Source organism: Podarcis muralis, chromosome 1, assembly GCF_964188315.1.
Source record: "Podarcis muralis chromosome 1, rPodMur119.hap1.1, whole genome shotgun sequence".
Taxonomy (NCBI): domain Eukaryota; kingdom Metazoa; phylum Chordata; class Lepidosauria; order Squamata; family Lacertidae; genus Podarcis; species Podarcis muralis.
In genome coordinates, this window is record NC_135655.1 from 7,909,644 (window position 1) to 7,927,590 (window position 17,947).

At 46.0% G+C, this 17,947-nt stretch overlaps 1 protein-coding gene across 8 annotated transcripts in view; it reads left to right on the forward strand.

The window, feature by feature from the left end:
• The window catches only part of KIAA0586 (KIAA0586 ortholog), a 76,601-nt gene that overhangs the window by 42,544 nt on the left and 16,110 nt on the right, over positions 1-17,947 (forward strand). For 7 of the 8 annotated variants that reach the window (XM_077918929.1, XM_028733085.2, XM_077919083.1 and 4 more), the window contains exons 26-30: positions 760-991; positions 3,025-3,266; positions 5,903-5,979; positions 7,229-7,363; positions 7,540-7,818. In XM_077918929.1, the coding sequence (XP_077775055.1) occupies positions 760-991; positions 3,025-3,266; positions 5,903-5,979; positions 7,229-7,363; positions 7,540-7,803 (950 nt within the window). In that variant the 3' untranslated portion in view covers positions 7,804-7,818. Of the gene's footprint in view, positions 1-759; positions 992-3,024; positions 3,267-5,902; positions 5,980-7,228; positions 7,364-7,539; positions 7,819-10,651; positions 10,777-13,660; positions 13,749-17,947 lie in introns of those variants that run through there. The other variant, XM_028733520.2, reaches the window with a different exon arrangement.

Below are 17,947 nucleotides of genomic sequence, written 5' to 3' on the forward strand. Positions count from 1 at the left end.
ATGCAGCCGTCTACCAGGAGATTTTGGAGCACTTCATGCTTCCTTCCGCAGACGAGCTTTATGGGGATGCTGACTTCATTTTCCAGCAGGACTTTGGCACCTGCCCACACTGCCCAAAGTACCAAAACCTGGTGCAATGCCCATGGGATTACTGTGCTTGATTGGCCAGCAAACTCGCCTGACCTGAACCCCAGAGAATCTATGGGGCATTGCCAAGAGACAGATGAGAGACATGAGACTGAGCAATGCAGAAGAGCTGAAGGCTGCTATTGAAGCATCCTGGTCTTCCATAACACCTCAGCAGTGCCACAGGCTGAGAGCATCCATGCCACGCTGCATTGAGGCAGTAATTGATGCAAAAGGGGCCCAAACCAAGTACTGAGTACATATGCATGCTTCTACTTCTCAGAAGTCCAATATTGCTCTATTTGCAATCCTTGTTTTGCTGATTTCCTTTAATATTCTAATTTTCTGAAATTGATAATTTGGGGTTTTCATCAGCTGTACGCCATAATCATCACAATTATAGCAAAGGCTTGACATATCTCACTTTTCATGTCATTAGCCTCATATATTAGTTTCACCTTTTCAGTTGAATTACTGAAATAAATGAACTTTTCCATGATATTCTAATTTTCCAAGTGTCACCTGTATATTTGCTTCATGCAGCAAGTGGAATGTTTTCAGGGAAGAGTCATACATTTCTTTGCTGCAGCAACATAGCTTGGCTTGGCATTTCTTTATCCCTTCTTTTTGTAGGATCCAAGGCTGGAGCCGCCATCAGCCCAGTGGCTACCCCTGTGGTCACCCCTGTGGCTTCACCGCCCAGAGTAGCCACGCCTAGCCCTCCTGTATCCGAGCATGTCCCAGGCAGAGGAATGGTGGAAAGGCAGACACCTCCAAACCCCTGGGGAGATGCAGAACTTCCTCTGGAAGAAGAGAAGCCCAGCCTGCAGAGTGAAGAAGAAGGGAGCTATCGCCCAGCACCTCTGTGAGTCGTAACACTTGACAAAAAATCACCTTCCAATCTTCCTCTTGCAAACTTCTTAGCTGCAACAAAAAAGAGAAGTACTGATTTATTACTAATATTTATATTCAACTTAATATGCAAAATCCCGTAGTGGTTTACATAAAACGCAATAAGATTGCTAAAAAAGAAAAATCTATAACTACAACATTTTAACACTCCTGGAGGCATCACTGTCAACTTTCAGACACCCTTATTTCCCCTGGCTTTGGGTTGATTGACAACATAATAAGAGCTTGCCGGATCAGACCAATGGCCCATCTCGTCCAGCATCCTGTTCTCACAATGGCCAGCCAGATCCCAGCTGGGAACTCGCAGACAGGTCCTGATCTGCTAGTGATACCCGGCAACTGGCATTCAGAGGCCTTTTTGTGGTGCACACCTGGGCAGTTTAGGTTCCATCCTTTTTACCACTGTGTTTGCTTATAAATGTTTGTCAGCCTTGTGCGTTTTATGGCTCTAGAAGTCCTCTTTTGAGTCGCCTTTTTGTGGAAAGTTGATGAACAAATGCTACTATTATTAATATTAAATTCTTATATAAAAATGAAACGTATCAGTAAAAAAGAGAGTCTATCAAGAAACATTCAGTGAAATATTGGTGAAATATTGGTACGTAATTATAATATAATAATAATTATTTGTTATTTATACCCCGCCCATCTGGCTGAGTTTCCCCAGCCACTCTGGGCGGCTCCCAATCGAATATTAAAAACACAATACAGCATTAAACATTAAAAACTTCCCTAAAAAGGGCTGCCTTCAGATGTCTTTTAAAGAGAAGATAGCTGCTTATTTCCTTCACATCTGAAGGGAGGGCGTTCCACAGGGCGGGCGCCACTACCGAGAAGGCCCTCTGTCTGGTTCCCTGTAACCTCACTTCTCTCAATGAGGGAACCGCCAGAAGGCCCTCGGCGCTGGATCTCAGTGTCCGGGCTGAACGATGGGGGTGAGACGCTCCTTCAGGTATACAGGACCGAGGCCGTTTAGGGCTTTAAAGGTCAGCACCAACACTTTGAATTGTGCTCAGAAATATACTGGGAGCCAATGCAGACCTCTCAGGACCAGTGTTTTGTGGTCCCGGCAGCCACTTCCAGTCACCAGTCTAGCTGCTGCATTCTGGATTAATTGCAGTTTCCGGGTCACCTTAACAGTGATTCACCCATAAAGCAGTGCACTGTGAGGCTAGCTAGCTAGGTTTTTTGCCAAGGAAGGAGTTGTCCTCTTGGCACTATTACCTGAAGTGGGCGTGATGAGTAGTTGTTATTTAGAGGGAACAGGTACTGTTAGCAAGGAAGCAGAAGGGAGAGAGCTGAGATGAATTGTCCTGATCCAGCCAGAGTGTCTGTGAGTTGTGCATTATTTTATAGCGAACCGTTTTTCATTTTTGTTGATTATGTTGGGATGCATCCAAGGAAACGGGGGCAATTTGCAGGCCCCCAGCTGGCTCTGGCCCACTGGCCAGTAGCTGGGTGATCTCCGGTCCTTGGAACAGCATCAAACAGCGACCCGCAACTTCAGAACTCTTCAGAAGCTGGACCACGCTCTAATCAGCAGAGTAATTAACTCTTCGCGACAGAAGGGCGGACAGAGGCATATGTGAAGCATATTTACAAGCAGTCTATTCACCATAGATTAAGACAAAGAAAACATGTCAGCTCTCCTTCATGTCTAAGAGCAAGAAGAGCAAGAGTAAGGCAAAAGCTATACACAAACGGAAGTTCCCAGCAAGCTGTGCTGGAATGTAAACAGACATGTGACATACAACAGCTCCACACATCTGTTCGGGTGGAACGGAACATCAATATCCTAACAGATTACGCTCTAACGTTGCCCAAACAAGTGTGATCATAAAAAAACCCCATTTTGTGGACAAGTAAAATTAAAGACAGAAAAGACATTTTTGACAAACTGGTGAAGGTTTAAGCAATGTTAGTAATGTGTGGCATCAGTTTTTGACGGTGCTCTTTATTATTATTATTATTATTTGTCATTTTTAGCATAATGTCTGTGGCCAAACACGAAGAGCCGGACACTTTGGTCTTGCCAGCTCCTGAGCCAACTGAGCCCGACGAACCGCCCCTGCAGGAGCCCAGGGCTCCATCCCCTTCTGTGCCCACCCCCAGTTCTGGCCTTTCCACAGAGGAGAGCAGTCTGACCGCCACGGAAACTGAGACCACGGGGAGGCCAATCTCAGAAGGAGAAATTCTCTACAGTTATGGACAGCTGCTGGCTGCAAAAGGTGAGGCTATTTCCAGCTCTTTTTCTTTAGCATTTTGTTTTTGATTTTCTAATTGTTCCAAGACTGAATACATCCCCTCTTAATAGTGTGAGAGCTCTGAGGGTGACTGTAATGGTTTCTAAGGGGTTGCTCGTGTGCAAGCGGGCAACTATCTCCCTGACTGGGTGCAAACACCTGGCTGGGCTGCCAAAGTAAACTTTATCTGTCCGGACGCCACTCACCCGTGGCTGACTCAGTCGCTGGCAGAATCCGTCAGTGGGCCTTTCTTAAACTTCTTCCAGCAAAGAAGCTCTTTGACGCCTAGTCTCCGCCTACCCTCTCTGCGCGAAAGCCTTGTGCGCAAGTAGGGCGTGGGCAACGGAGGACCCCCTACTCTCCCCGCTGGTCTCAGGCAAGGAGTCATGGGACCACCTTGCCGCTTCCCCCATCTGCCCCCCTTCTCCACTGGTGCTACGCTGATTCTCTTCCCCAGAAGATGGGCTGCTTCTCCCAATCCCTGGACGCTCTCTATAATCCCTCTGGCTTTTGCTCTCTCCCTCCGGCACTGATGGCAGTTCCCTGACAGTCACCTTGCAAGACTTATGGAACATGTGGAAGGGCCCATAGCTCAGTGGCAGGGAATCTGATTTGCATGCAGAAATGGCCCAAATTCCATCCTCTGCCAGTGAGTTCAAACAATACTGAGTTAGGTGCATCATTGGTCTGATTTGGGAGCCAGCAGTTTCCTTTGTTCCTATAATCAGCAACTTGTTTTTTCTTCTGGAGGTCATATCAGGCGGTGGTGGAGGTGGTAGAATTTTGGTAGAATTCACTACATACTACAAGGGAGGGGGCGCAGGTGGCGCTGTGGGTTAAACCACAGAGCCTAGGACTTGCCGATCAGAAGGTCGGCAGTTCGAATCCCCACGCACGGGGTGAGCTCCCGTTGCTCGGTCCCTGCTCCTGCCAACCTAGCAGTTCGAAAGCACGTCAGAGTGCAAGGAGATAAATAGGTACCTCTCTGGCGGGAAGGTAAACAGCGTTTCCGTGCGCTGCTCTGGTTCGCCAGAAGCGGCTTAGTCATGCTGGCCACATGACCCGGAAGCTGTATGCCAGCTCCCTTGGCCAGTCAAGCGAGATGAGCGCCGCAGCTCCAGAGTCGGCCACGACTGGACCTAATGGTCAGGGGTCCCTTTACCTTACTACAAGGGAGAGGAAGCCTATCTTTTTTAAACGTTCCCCTGCTTTAAATTAATTAAACTCTTTCAGCTTGGCAAAACAAAGCATTATCTTTTTGCAATGGGGAAGCATTATTTCTTCCCTTACACCACAACACTGACTATTTCAGAGCTGGAGCAAAACAGTTTGCCATCCGTGACACTCTCATGCCACTAGGCCTGGGCAATATATCAATTTATCGCCCAGGACCGGTATGAGGAGCTGACCGTGATGTTGGTGAAACCGTCAGTGCTCCTGGGTCCCTCTCCTAGCAGCGTCTGCTGGAGGGAATCAAGAGCGGCGGTTCCATTCAGCAATATATCACTAGTGTAGAACCACCATCCCAGTCTGCCCTCATACGACACAGAGAGAGAAAGCCAATAGCAGCTTGTTCTTCCCTCTTTAAACTGCTCGACTGAGGAGTGTGCAGCTGTTCTTGCCTCAGTCGAGCAGTTAAAGGAGCCCCCAGCCTGGCGCTGGCTCCTGTGAGCCGGGGGCAGTGTGGGGGCTCCATGAAACTGCCCAGGTGAGCAGTTAAAGAAACCTTGATCCTCTGCCCGCTTGTATGCGAGCTGCAAGAGCACGGGCTGTCTCAGCTGGGAGGAATATATATATAAATAAAAATTGTCCAGTAGCACCTTGGAGACCAACTAAGTTTGTTCTTGGTGTAAGCTTTCATTCCCTCCCCACAGCTGAGCGGCACAAACAAGGTGCATTGTCCGAGCCCGCGAGCCTGGGTGAAGCTGTCTCACCTCTCAAGGTGAGAGCTGGGGCAGTTTCACCCGGTGTCTTGCAGGCAGAGACCAATGCATCTTGTTTTTTCAAAATCGCAGTGTATCGCCAAACCGCGATGTTTGGCTGGCAATACACCACGGTGTTGAAAAGCTGATATCGCCCAGCCCTACATGCCTCCAGATCTGATTGGCTGTGTAATGCTGTGGTGTCATTGCATTTATGGTGTGACCCCACCCGAAGGAAAGCAGAGAAGTTGTGGGGTGGAAGAACTGCACAGTGGCCTGAAAATAAATGCAGGAGGGGAAAAATAAATGCAGGAGAACCTCCCCCGCCCACCTGAAAGCTTGGAACCCTCTGTGCCAAAACTTGTTTCAGTCCTTGTTTTTAACCTCCTACAGTGGTACCTCGGGTTAAGTACTTAATTTGTTCCGGAGGTCCGTTCTTAACCTGAAACTGTTCTTAACTTGAAGCACCACTTTAGCTAATGGGGCCTCCTGCTGCTGCCGTGCCACCAAAGCACGATTTTTGTTCTCATCTTGAAGCCAAGTTCTTAACCCGAGGTACTATTTCTGGGTTAGCGGAGTCTGTAACCTGAAGCGTCTGTAACCCGAGGTACCACTGTATTTCGTTATTTTGCAAGTGGAATGGATTTGTGTCTTCGCCTACCGTGCGTAAGTGCATGCTTGTTATGTTTTTCCTTCCAGCTTTTGCAGAAGGAGGATTGTCTCTTCCAAATCTAAGTGACAGTATGACCAGCACTCTTCATGACGCCCATGAGATGGTAATGAAATCATTTAACTAGACACTGCCAAAATTGATGGGGTCTTCAGGGTGGCGGCAGCAGAAAACTGGGTTCTCCCCAGGTAGCAATCTCTAAATGGTCCAGATAGACGAATGGGCCGGTTTGGTCAGAGGCAGTGGCTGAGTTTTGCACATACCCGTATTTTTCGCTCTATAAGACGCACCAGACACAAGACGCACCTAGTTTTTGGAGGAGGAAAACAAGAAAAAAAATATTCTGAATCTCAGAAGCCAGAACAGCAAGAGGGATCGCTGCACAGTGAAAGCAGCAATCCCTCTTGCTGTTCTGGCTTCTGGGATAGCTGCGCAGCCTGCATTCACTCCATAAGACGCACACACATTTCCCCTTACTTTTTAGGAGGGAAAAAGCGAGTCTTATAGAGCAAAAAATACGGTATCTCTAAGCCAAACCAAAGCTAGGAGTGAATGGATGAGTGAGATTCTTTAATAATAATAAAAGCTATTACAAAACAGTGAAAAAATAATTGTTTGTTTGTACCCCGCCCATCTTACTGGGTTGCCCCAGCCACTCTGGGCACCTTCCAGTATATATAAAAACATAGTAAAACATTAAACCTTAAAAAGCTTCCCTATACAGGGCTGCGTTCAGATGTTTCCTAAATGTTATATAATTACTCATCTCCTGACGGGAGGGCGTTCCACAGGGTGGCACCCCTACCGAGAAGGCCCTCTGTCTGGTTCCTTGTAGCTTCACTTCTCACAATGAGGGAACTGCCAGAAGGCCCTTGATGCTGGACCTCAGCGTCTGGGCTGAATGATGGGGGTGGAAACACTCCTTCAGGATATTTTGTACATCACCTTGGACCATATGTGGAACACTAATGATGATGATGATGATGATTGCAGCAGCACAGAGTGTGTTGATGCCCCTATGCACTAAACTACTGTGTCATTGAAAGTGTCTCCCAAGGCTTCAGAAGAGTGACTGACCTCAGTAATGAATGCTTTTACAGTCAAACCTTGGTTGTCAAACATAATCCATTCCAGAAGTCCATTCGGCTTCCAAAATGTTCGACAACCAAGGCGCAGCTTCCGATTGGTTGCAAGAACTTCTTGCACTCAAGCAGAAGTCACATCGGACGTTCGGGTTCACAAAAACATTCGAAAACCGCAGCATTTACTTACGGGTTTTCAGCGTTCGGGAGCCGAGGTTTGACTGTGTTTTATGCATTTATTTTTTTTAAAGTATGCTGTTGTTCATCTTTCAGGATTTTGATCCTCCAAGCGAAGGACAAGTGTTACACAGACCTCACAGAGGATACCACAAGGACCCAGTCCTCTCCCTTTTCTCAAGACTAAACCAAGCACCACTTGCTTCCCAGGAAGAGATCTGTCGGAGTGAGGTATGTTCATTTCTCAAAATAGAACAGATCACACCTGTGATCCCATGCTCCACTCTGTGTGGGGTATTTGTCAGAGTGGGTGGGGTGTGGGGAGGAAATCTGCCTCACAGTAGTCTGGGTGACGGAATATTGCCCCCTCCCTTCTCTCACCTCGGTTTCTCTCCCTTTTACTCCAGAACACAAGTGACAGTGCTGGGGAACTCAGCGAGGGGCAGCGGCCGAAGCTGACGGAAGCTGCAGAAACCATCCTGATGGGACGTGGTGTTTACATGGACCAGCCTAGCAGCCGGGTTTCTAAAAAGCCACCTCAGCGCGCAACATCTTCGGGACAATATGACAGGTTTGCAGGTGCAAGTTTTAAAATATATTTTTTCTGGGGTTTCCTAAATAGAGTACAGAATTTGCTTGAAAATGTCCCTTGCTACTGGTTAGCAGTGTAATGCATATCTCCTCTCAGTCCCTTCTTTTCCTGGCTAAATGTGCCCAACTCCTTCAACCACTCCTCATAAGGCTTGGTTTCCAGACCCTTTATCATCTTTCCCTCCTCAGCACATGTTCCAGCTTGTCAACATCTTTCTTAGATTGTTGTGCCGCAAACTGGACACTGTATTCCAAGTGTGGTCTGACTAAGGCAGAATAGAGTGGTACTATTACTTCCCTTAAAAGGGACGCGGGTGGCGCTGTGGGTAAAAGCCTCAGCGTCTAGGGCTTGCTGATCGAAAGGTCGGCGGTTCGAATCCCCGCGGCGGGGTGCGCTCCCGTTGCTCGGTCCCAGCGCCTGCCAACCTAGCAGTTCGAAAGCACCCCCGGGTGCAAGTAGATAAATAGGGACCGCTTACTGGCGGGAAGGTAAACGCCGTTTCCGTGTGCTGCGCTGGCTCGCCAGATGCAGCTTCGTCACGCTGGCCACGTGACCCGGAAAGTGTCTCCGGACAGCGCTGGCCCCCGGCCTCTTGAGTGAGATGGGCGCACAACCCTAGAGTCTGTCAAGACTGGCCCGTACGGGCAGGGGTACCTTTACCTTATTACTTCCCTTGATCTGGACACTATACTTCTGTTGATGCAGCCTAGAATAGCACTAGCATTTTTTGCTGCTGCATCACACTGTTGACTTATGTTAAGCTTGTGGTCCACCAAGACCCCTAGATCCTTTTCACATGTACTGCTAGTAAGCCAGGTCTCCCCCATCCTATATTTATGTATCTGATTCTTCCTGACTAAGTGCAGAACCTTACACTTGTCCCTATTGAAATGCAATTTGTTAGTTTGTGCCCTGTTCTTCAATCTGTTTTGAATCCCGATTCTTTCTTCTGTGGCATTAGCTACCCCTCCAAGTTTGGTGTCATCTGCAGATTTAATGAGCACCCCTCAATTCCTTTGTCCATATCATTTATAAAGACGTTGAACAACAATAGGCCCAGGACAGAACCCTGTGGCACCCCACTTTTCACGTTTTTCCAGGATAGCTGATTGTCTGGCTATATATAAAGCACCTTCCTATGTTGATCTCTTTGTTAACCACTTCCAGAAAACAACCTGGTAGGAAAACCTCTAACTTCTCCATGAGTAGCGCTTTTATTTTGCAAAAGCAGGAAAAAAACACAGCTCAGTTAGAATAGCGCATTCAACACACAAGAGTCTTTTCCAGGAAAAACTAAAATTCTTGGTAATTATTATTTTTTGAATGGCTGCCACTTTTGAGGCTAATTCCTTTTTTAAAAAATTATATGTATAAGGTGCAGCATGAGACCATGCATCAATCCATCAACAGTTACGGTTAAGTGCTGTTTTTTATTTCAGTCTTGTTCCTGTGTTATAATTTAGAAGTTTAACAATCAAATAGCCCATTACATCACCTTCTTATAAAATATTACATATTTCCAGAGTCTGACCTTGTGTATGTATTGAAGAAATACATATTATGCTAATCTTTCTGCTTAAAAGTGGGGGTTCGGTTTGGATATTGGGGGGGGGGGGGAATAATCACGTGACAACTGATACAGTACAGCATTCCAGGGCTCATGGCCTATAGCATGTCTTCAGTCTTGTGAGCTGCCTTTGCTTTGTATGTCATAAATTCTGTGAGTGGTTCCAAGAGTTTATGAGCTGGTCATGTCTGCTTGAGCTGCCAAGTGATAATTGTGGCGCTATCAACATTTCCAGTATAAATCAGTGTTTTCTGTAGCTAATGGCTTAGCTATAAAAATTTCAGCTCTGAGTCGAAGTGCAGTCGGCTCAGTGCTGTTGATGTTGCAACAGGTTATACTGTTCCTTTCAGAGAGTCTGCAAATGTGTTGTGCATCTTGCAGCAAATTACTCTGTTTTTAATTAGAGTGTGCTGGGTTATTTTGCTTGTCCACATAATAAAATGACTTTCTGTGCTGCAAACCTTTATAATGTACCTATCTGCTTGGAAGGCTCATAAATTCATGTGCTTGGATTCTTAGGAGCTCTGAGGTTGTGCATTAATGTCTGCTCTGCTTAAAAATAAATTATTCCACAAAGTCAGTCTGGGCCAGTGCTGATGCCACAGGGCTAGTCTCTTAACCATGTGATTGAATGCTGCATTCCCCTGTCTCCGACACAAATTCCCCCCAAGCTGTGATTCAGCAATACATCAGCAGCAGCATCAACCAAAGTTTTGAGCTAGATGGATTCCTTACTTAACCAGGATTCTTAAGCTAACTGGATTAAAGCCACTAGTTCAAAAGCTTTAGTCAAGCAGGGGACCTGGTTGGTACCAGCGTTAACCGCAGTTATAGCAAACGTAACACTCCCATCTCCAGTTAAAAGATTGGCCTCATTTTGTCTGTGCCAACCCTCTTCAAAAACATTCACTGTGGTTTTCTTTTTTCCAATGTGCAAAAATTTCAAAAGGGTGATATTAAAGAGATTTATGGCTAAAACCTTTTTGTGATGCCAATGAGAACAAGCTGAGGATTTCTCAGTTTCAAAGCTTTCTCAGGCTCTTGGCAAAGTCCACGCTGCAGTTGTTCCAGAAAAAAATCACCAGTACGCACGCAGAGAAGTACAAAGAGCCCCCCTACTTTTTGACATGGGAGTTGTGCTCAGAGTATGATGAGTAGGCAAGAGAATTGCTTTTTTTCTTTTGAGGGTAGCTTACAAATGAGTCTAAATAGCACCTTCGCAGCCAAGAGAATCCCAGGTGCTTGGGAGGATGGCGGTCCCTCTCGCTTTGATTCATTAGGGTTGTTTTTGGAGTAATGTATTATTTTGTTTTTAATTTTAGCTTTGCTATGTGCTTTAAATCTGGTTTAAATCTCTCAGGAGAAGTTATTGGAGGCGCTGCTGCTACTTGTGGGCCAATGACCATGGCTGAGCTGGATCGACCAGTTTCTCCAACAGCGCAGGGAGATAGCAATTTGGCACCGCGCTTGGACGGCGTATCCCAGGTAATGCATCTTTAGTAGACCAGGACAGTAAACCTGCAACTTGCACACATCTAAATGGCATGGACAAAAAAAGTTAAAAGGGGCAAAAAGGTTGCGGAGTTTGAGAGAAAAATTGAGGCAATCCCACCCACCCTTGAACCTTGTATAGTTTTGACTATACATTACTTTGTCTTTATGCACAATCCCCGGAACATAACCCCTATGTAAGTTGCAGGCTTACTGTACCTAAATACATTGTGGGTTTGTGTGTGCATTTTTGCAAACAAAACACCTAGACTGTTTGGATTGTGTTAATGTCACCCAACGTAAGGTGGGGCTGCCTTCAGTTGTTCTTTATTATTTTTCCTATTTATTAGTTATTAGTTTTCCTTTGAGGGACGCGGGTGGGTTAAACCACAGAGCCTAGGACCTGCCGATCAGAAGGTCGGTGGTTCGAATCCCCACGCACGGGATGAGCTCCCGTTGCTCGGTCCCAGCTCCTGCCAACCTAGCAGTTCGAAAGCACGCCAAAGTGCAAGTAGATAAATAGGTACCGCTCCGGCGGGAAGGTACCGTAATTTTCGCTCCATAACACGCACTTTTTTGCTTCTAGAAAGTAAGGGAAAATGCCTGTGCGTGTTAAGGAGCGAATGCACTGGATTGGAGCCGTGGCTGCCGTCAGCCAAGCAAAGCGGGAGCCGCTTGCAGGGCTTTGCACGGCTCTAGCTTTGCTTGCTTTGCAGCCAGGAGGAGGGGGAGGAGCCGAGGAGGAGGGAGGGAAGGAGAGGCATGGCAGCAAAGCGGGCAGCAGCCGCTTACACGGGAGGAGGGACAGACGGGAGCCATAGCGAGCCGGGAGAAGGCAGGCGCTTCAAAGCCAGCAGGCGCTTTTAAAGTAGCCAGCAACAGCTGCTGCAGCCTCAGCTCTAAACGGAGCAATGAGGCTGCAGAGGGACAGGAGGGCTTGGATCAGGAAGGATAAAATTTAAGCAACCAGAAGCAAACAAAAAACAAAAAACCAACCTGGAGCTCTGAGCCACGGAGAGCAGTGAAAACCAGGAAGTAAAAGAAAAGGCTATCCCCCGCTTCTCAGCTGTTTTCAGGCAGGATAGATTTGAGCATTGTCTGGGTCCTAGTGCCCCTACCGCTTTTTTGTGCTACATTCTATTGCTGCTGGTGGCTGCTTATCACTCAGGCTGCAAGGAGGAGCGCTTTTACACAGCTAATGGCGAATCCCCTGCAATCCAAGTCCTCCTCACTTGCTCAAATCTATTCTGCCTCAAAACAAGGAGCAGAAGGAAAAGGCTGCAAACTGTTAAATGGAAAAAAACCCAGGCACAGGGCAAATACCTTAAGTATACCTTTAAAGCAACAGTGCTCTTTCCCTCCCTCCTCCCCGCTCAGCTCCCCGAAAAGCTCCTTCTCCACACACACACACACACACCCCACGCGTGCTTCTTGTCCCTTGAGTTCTTTTCCTTCCCTCCCCACTTAAAACGTGGTTACAAAGCACGGATCCACATGGATCCTCAGGATTTTTGCACTGGGTCACCCCAAACTCACCATCAGATCACATGTCTGTGGCCACAGCATGAACCACAAAAATCATACATCTACTGTTTCGTTTAGAATATTTTTTTCTTGTTTTCCTCCTCTAAAAACCACGTGCGTGTTATGGTCAGGTGCGTGTTATCGAGCGAAAAATACGGTAAATGGCATTTCCGTGCACTGCTCTGGTTCGCCAGAAGTGGCTTAGTCAATGCTGGCCACATGACCCAGAAGCTGTACGCCGGCTCCCTTGGCCAATAAAGCGAGATGAGCGGCGCAACCCCAGAGTCGGCCACGACTGGACCTAATGGTCAGGGGTCCCTTTACCTTTACCTTAGTTTTCCTTTATTGGTTTTCCTTCACTGTGACATCCCAGGGCGGGTTACATTTAAAAGCACAACATGAAAAACAGTTAAAACAGATTGTGAGCAAGAGAATACTGTGGGTCCTAAAATATATAGCTCAGGTGTCAAAGACAAGGGTAGAGAGGGAGTTCACAATTTTGGGACTATCAGAGAGGTTTTTATATTTGTTGGAAGCTGCCTAGAGTGGCTGGGGCAACCCAGTAAGATGTGTGGGGTTGTAAATAGTAAAATTATCGTTATAGAATGGGACGTCCCTGTTTTCATCGGAGAAATGTTGGAGGGTATGGGACGGTGCCTGCCTTCTTGTTGAATTATGTCCACAGCACCGGTGCCTTCCTTTGTCCCAGCTAGCACATTTGACAACCACGGACAATCACATTTAATCAGCTCAATTTTACTTCTTGGTTGTAGTCTTATCTGAAAAGACAGACATGCATTACGATCCACACTTTTCTAAGAAAAGATAAATGCACCTTTTTTTCTTAAACGAGCTTTTTAAAATGGGGGGGGGGGAGCTATAGCTCAGTGGTAGGGCATCTGCAATCAGAAGGTCCCTGGTTCAAACTCTAGCGGCATCTACAAGAAGGGCTGAGAAAGGTTCCCTTGCTGAAACCCAGTCTGTGTAGACAATACTGAGATAATAATAATAATAATAATAATAATAATAATAATAATAATAATAATAATAATAGTAATAATTTATTATTTGTACCCCGCCTGTCTAGCTGGGTTTCCCCAGCCACTCTGGGCGGCTTCCAACAAAGATGAAAAATACATTAAAATTTCCCTGAACAGGGCTGCCTTCAGATGTCTTCTAAATGTTAGGTAGTTGTTTATCTCTTTGACATCTGATGGGAGCTAGGGGGAACAGTGGCCTGCCTTGGTATAAGGCAGCTTCTTTTGTTCCTATTAAGCCTTTTTTTGTTTGTTCTGAACATTCCAACATCTAGTTGATGGTCTAACTAACATGACATTTAATGACTGACATACAGAAAGAGCGCCAGGAGCCACAGCAGGCGGCACCCATGAAATCCAGAATCATCTGTGTGAAACCGAAATCCAAAGTCGCACAAGAGCCAGGTAAATTATTTCTTTTATGTTCTCTTAGAACTGATATGCCGGTCCACATTTTTTTATGGTAGCACATAGTCACTTTAAAGCAGATACCCCCAAACTCGGCCCTCCAGATGTTTTGGGACTACAATTCCCATCATCCATGACCTCTGGTCCTGTTAGCTAGGGATGATGGGAGTTGTAGTCCCAAAACATCTGGAGGGCTGAGTTGGGGGGTGCCTGCTTTAAACCAACTGGCACGATATCCTTCTGTTCATTTCCCCACCTCCCTGGACTGCAGTGCTACTCGGCAACATGGCATGGCACATATGGCGAAGTGCAGGTGCTCAAGGTAGCAAATGGGCAAAAGGATGAAGGTAATTGGGGGGGGAGCAGCGAGTGCCCGGTTCGCCCTCTCTGAGCAGGGCAGCCAGGCTGTCTAAGCAACAGGGCCAAGAGAATTATTTATTTATTTATTTATACCCCGCCCATCTGGCTGGGCTTCCCCAGCCACTCTGGGCGGCTTCCAACAAAATATTAAAATACCAAAATACATCAAACATTAAAAGCTTCCCTAAACAGGGCTGCCTTCAGTTGTCTTTTAAAAGTCTGGTAGTTGTTGTTCTCTTTGACATCTGGTGGGAGGGCATTCCACAGGGCGGGCGCCACTACCGAGAAGGCCCTCTGCCTGGTTCCCTGTAACTTGGCTTCTCGCAGTGAGGGAACCACCAGAAAGACCTCAGCGCTGGACCTCAGTGTCCGGGTAGAACGATGGGGGTGGAGATGCTCCTTCAGATATACTGGACCAGGCCATTTAGGGCTTTAAAGGTCAGCACCAACACTGTGAAATCCTTTTATTTGTTTTTTAAAAAAACAAGTTGAAATCTATTGTTGTTTTATTTCATAAAATTTATATACTGCTTGATTGTTAAAAAACAAAGCAGTGTTATCAATTTAAAATAACGGTCTAAAAGCTAAAGAAAAAAAATCAACAATAAGCTAAAGACCAGCTTAAAACATATGTCAACGATCTGTAAGTCTGGATAGGTTTATAGGTTCTTGCGCTGGGGTCTTGTTTGGGGGGCATTGTTGCTGTTCTTGATATTGGTTTTATTTTAGATCTTGTGATTTCTGTGGAAATGGTTCAGTTTAGTTATTTTTTAATATTTCATTTATTGATTATGACTACTTTTGTTATGTTGTAGTTGTGTGTTTCTTCCACTTTTTTAAAGTAACCTTGAGCATGGTTTGGAAAGGCAGCATATACGTAAATAAAATTATCTATGTATGTAAACAAAAAATGTTTTCAGCAGGAGCCGAAAAGAGTAAAGTAAGCCGTCCTAAGGTCAATAAATCTATGGGTCTGTAAATATGCAATATTTTTTAGAAGTGTGTACTTACATATGTTGGGAATGTGGCTAACATGCATCTGCATGTGCATTACAGAACATGTTACTGCTACATCATGTATGAATGAGTCAATCTGTTAAATATGAGCTCTTGACCACAAGGTGGCAGCTTCTGTTCTTTTTTAAGGAAGAATGGCAGGGTGGGTTTCACATAGAACAGGGGTGGCCAGCTCCCAAGAGACTGTGATCTACTTACAGAGTTAAAAACTGGCAGTGATCTACCCCGTTTTGGGAAGAAAAGCCCCGATTTTATGGGGTTCAGGTCACAGTTGTTGAGCTTTTTTCAGGGAGGAGGAAAGCCCTATTTTTAGGGGTGTACAGGGCAAAGTTTGATGTTTGTTCTTGTTGCTTAAAGATAAGATCTAATAGAGCGTAATCATATATATATATATATATATATATATATATATATATATATATCTCCAACTAGCTGAACAGTCAGCTGCTAAATATGATTTACTATGCAATCACCTGTGATCCCAATCCCATAGACCAGAGTGTGACGTTGAATCCTGACAAGACAGAAGTACTGTTTTTGGGGGACAGGAGGCGGGCAGGTGTGGAGGATTCCCTGGTCCTGAATGGGGTAACTGTGCCCCTGAAGGACCTGGTGCGCAGCCTGGGAGTCATTTTGGACTCACAGCTGTCCATGGAGGCACAAGTCAAATCTATGTCCAGGGCAGCTGTTTACCAGCTCCATCTGGTACGTAGGCTGAGACCCTATCTGCCTGCGGACTATCTCGCCAGAGTGGTGCATGCTCTGGTTATCTCCCGCTTGGACTACGTGGGGCTACCTTTGAAGGTGACTCGGAAACTACAACTAATCCAGAATGCGGCAGCTAGACTGGTGACTGGGGGTGGCCGCTGAGACCATATAACACCGGTCTTGAAAGACCTACATTGGCTCCCAGTACGTTTCCGAGCAAAATTCAAAGTGTTGGTGCTGACCTTTAAAACCCTAAACGGCCTCGGTCCAGTATACCTGAAGGAGCGTCTCCACCCCCATCGTTCTGCCTGGACGCTGAGGTCCAGCTCTGAGGGCCTTCTGGCGGTTCCCTCATTGCGAGAAGCAAAGCTACGGGGAACCAGGCAGAGGGCCTTCTCGGTAGTGGCGCCCGCCCTGTGGAACGCCCTTCCAGCAGATGTCAAAGCGATAAACAACTACCTGACATTCAGAAGACATCTTAAGGCAGCCCTGTTCAGGGAAGTTTTTAACGTGTGATATTTTAGTGTATTTTTGGTTTCTATGGAAGCCACCCAGAGTGGCTGGGGAGGCCCAGCCAGATGGGCGGGGTATAAATAATATATTATTATTATTATTATTATTATTATTATTATTATTATTATTATGAGTTTGAGTGATCATTGTCTTTTCCACACAATGCTCAGGATTTGTGTTCCTTATGCAGTGCGATGTGCCCTCTTCTGGGTCATAGAAGGAGATTCGACTTATAAACACTTCCCCATCACATCTATCTATCTATCTATCTATCTATCTATCTATCTATCTAGTTGTGCAGAAATCTCCCTCGTTGAAAACTTTGTGGTCATGGAGCCAATTAAGTATTGGAACCAGTCCAGTTCCTACCAAGCAAGAAGTGCATAATAGTGAATACATGGCATTGAAAATGAGTAATCTGGATCTTTTGTGTGTGCGCGCGATACGCAAGAGAAACCAAAATGCTTATCAACCCTTACGCAACCAATCTAGCAAGTGCTGCAGCTTCCACGGGGGAATGGGTGGTCTGGAGAGCAATTGTGAAAGCTTCCAGGGGGGTTCGTGTTCTGTGCTCAAAACATCTTCCTTCCTTAGATTTGGAAGCTATTATGTGTCACAGAATTCATTTCCTCGGTTAATAGATTCATTACTTGGCTTTGCAAGATAGTTTGCTGTCGTCTCTTCATTAGCCAGAAATTATTCTAATGAATTGCAGTACTTACTGTTGTATAGCAAATCCCTACCAGATGCTTCAGCTGGAAGGGATGATGCTGGAGCCAACTGTGGAGCTCAAATCAGGACAAGAAAATGATAAGGCTATGGGATTGTTTGGTTTGGCTTGGTTTTTGGGGTCTTTTTGCTGGTGTTCCAGAAGTGGCTTTAGGAAGTGGCATTATAGAGCTGGCCAGAATCAGAACCTGGGACAGCTTTCAGGGACAGACTTCCATCTGAAAGGTCTGAACAATCCTGGGTTCATAGTTTAGTAATTACTCCTCCCCCTTTGAGATATCACTGGAGGGGTTCACGCCAGACTGTTTCTAGTAGATTTCAGAGCCATAAGACCTTCTGAGCCTAGAAAGTTGACACCAATGAGGTTTTAGGGCCAGGTCACAACAGCGCAGAGTTGGTTACAGAACTAAGTTCCTGCTCAGCTGTTCAGAAAAATGAGTAGCTAACAAAGCACATTTTGCTACCTGGGTTCTAAGGTTTGGTAAGCTTAGAATGCCTGGTCTTCCAGTTCTGGTTTGTCGCTTGCTTGAGTAAAAACCTTTAGGAATTTGAGTCAAAGCATTGGGCTGAAACAATTATGACAGTAGGTCTTGCCACAGGATTTCGTATCCCTATCATTTCTGTAAAGGCCAGAAATGCTTCTGTAACCTTGATTGCTGTAATGCAATCCCTATGTGGGAATGCCCTTGGGCCTGGCTTGGAAGCTCCAGCTTGAGCAGAATGCGGCAGCCAGACTGCTGATGGTGACACGTGGCCAACAATATTTGCAGATGACACCAAACTGGGAGGGGTGGCTAACACCCCCAGAGGACAGGATCACACTTCAAAATGACCTTGACAGATTAGAGAACTGGGCCAAAACAAACAAG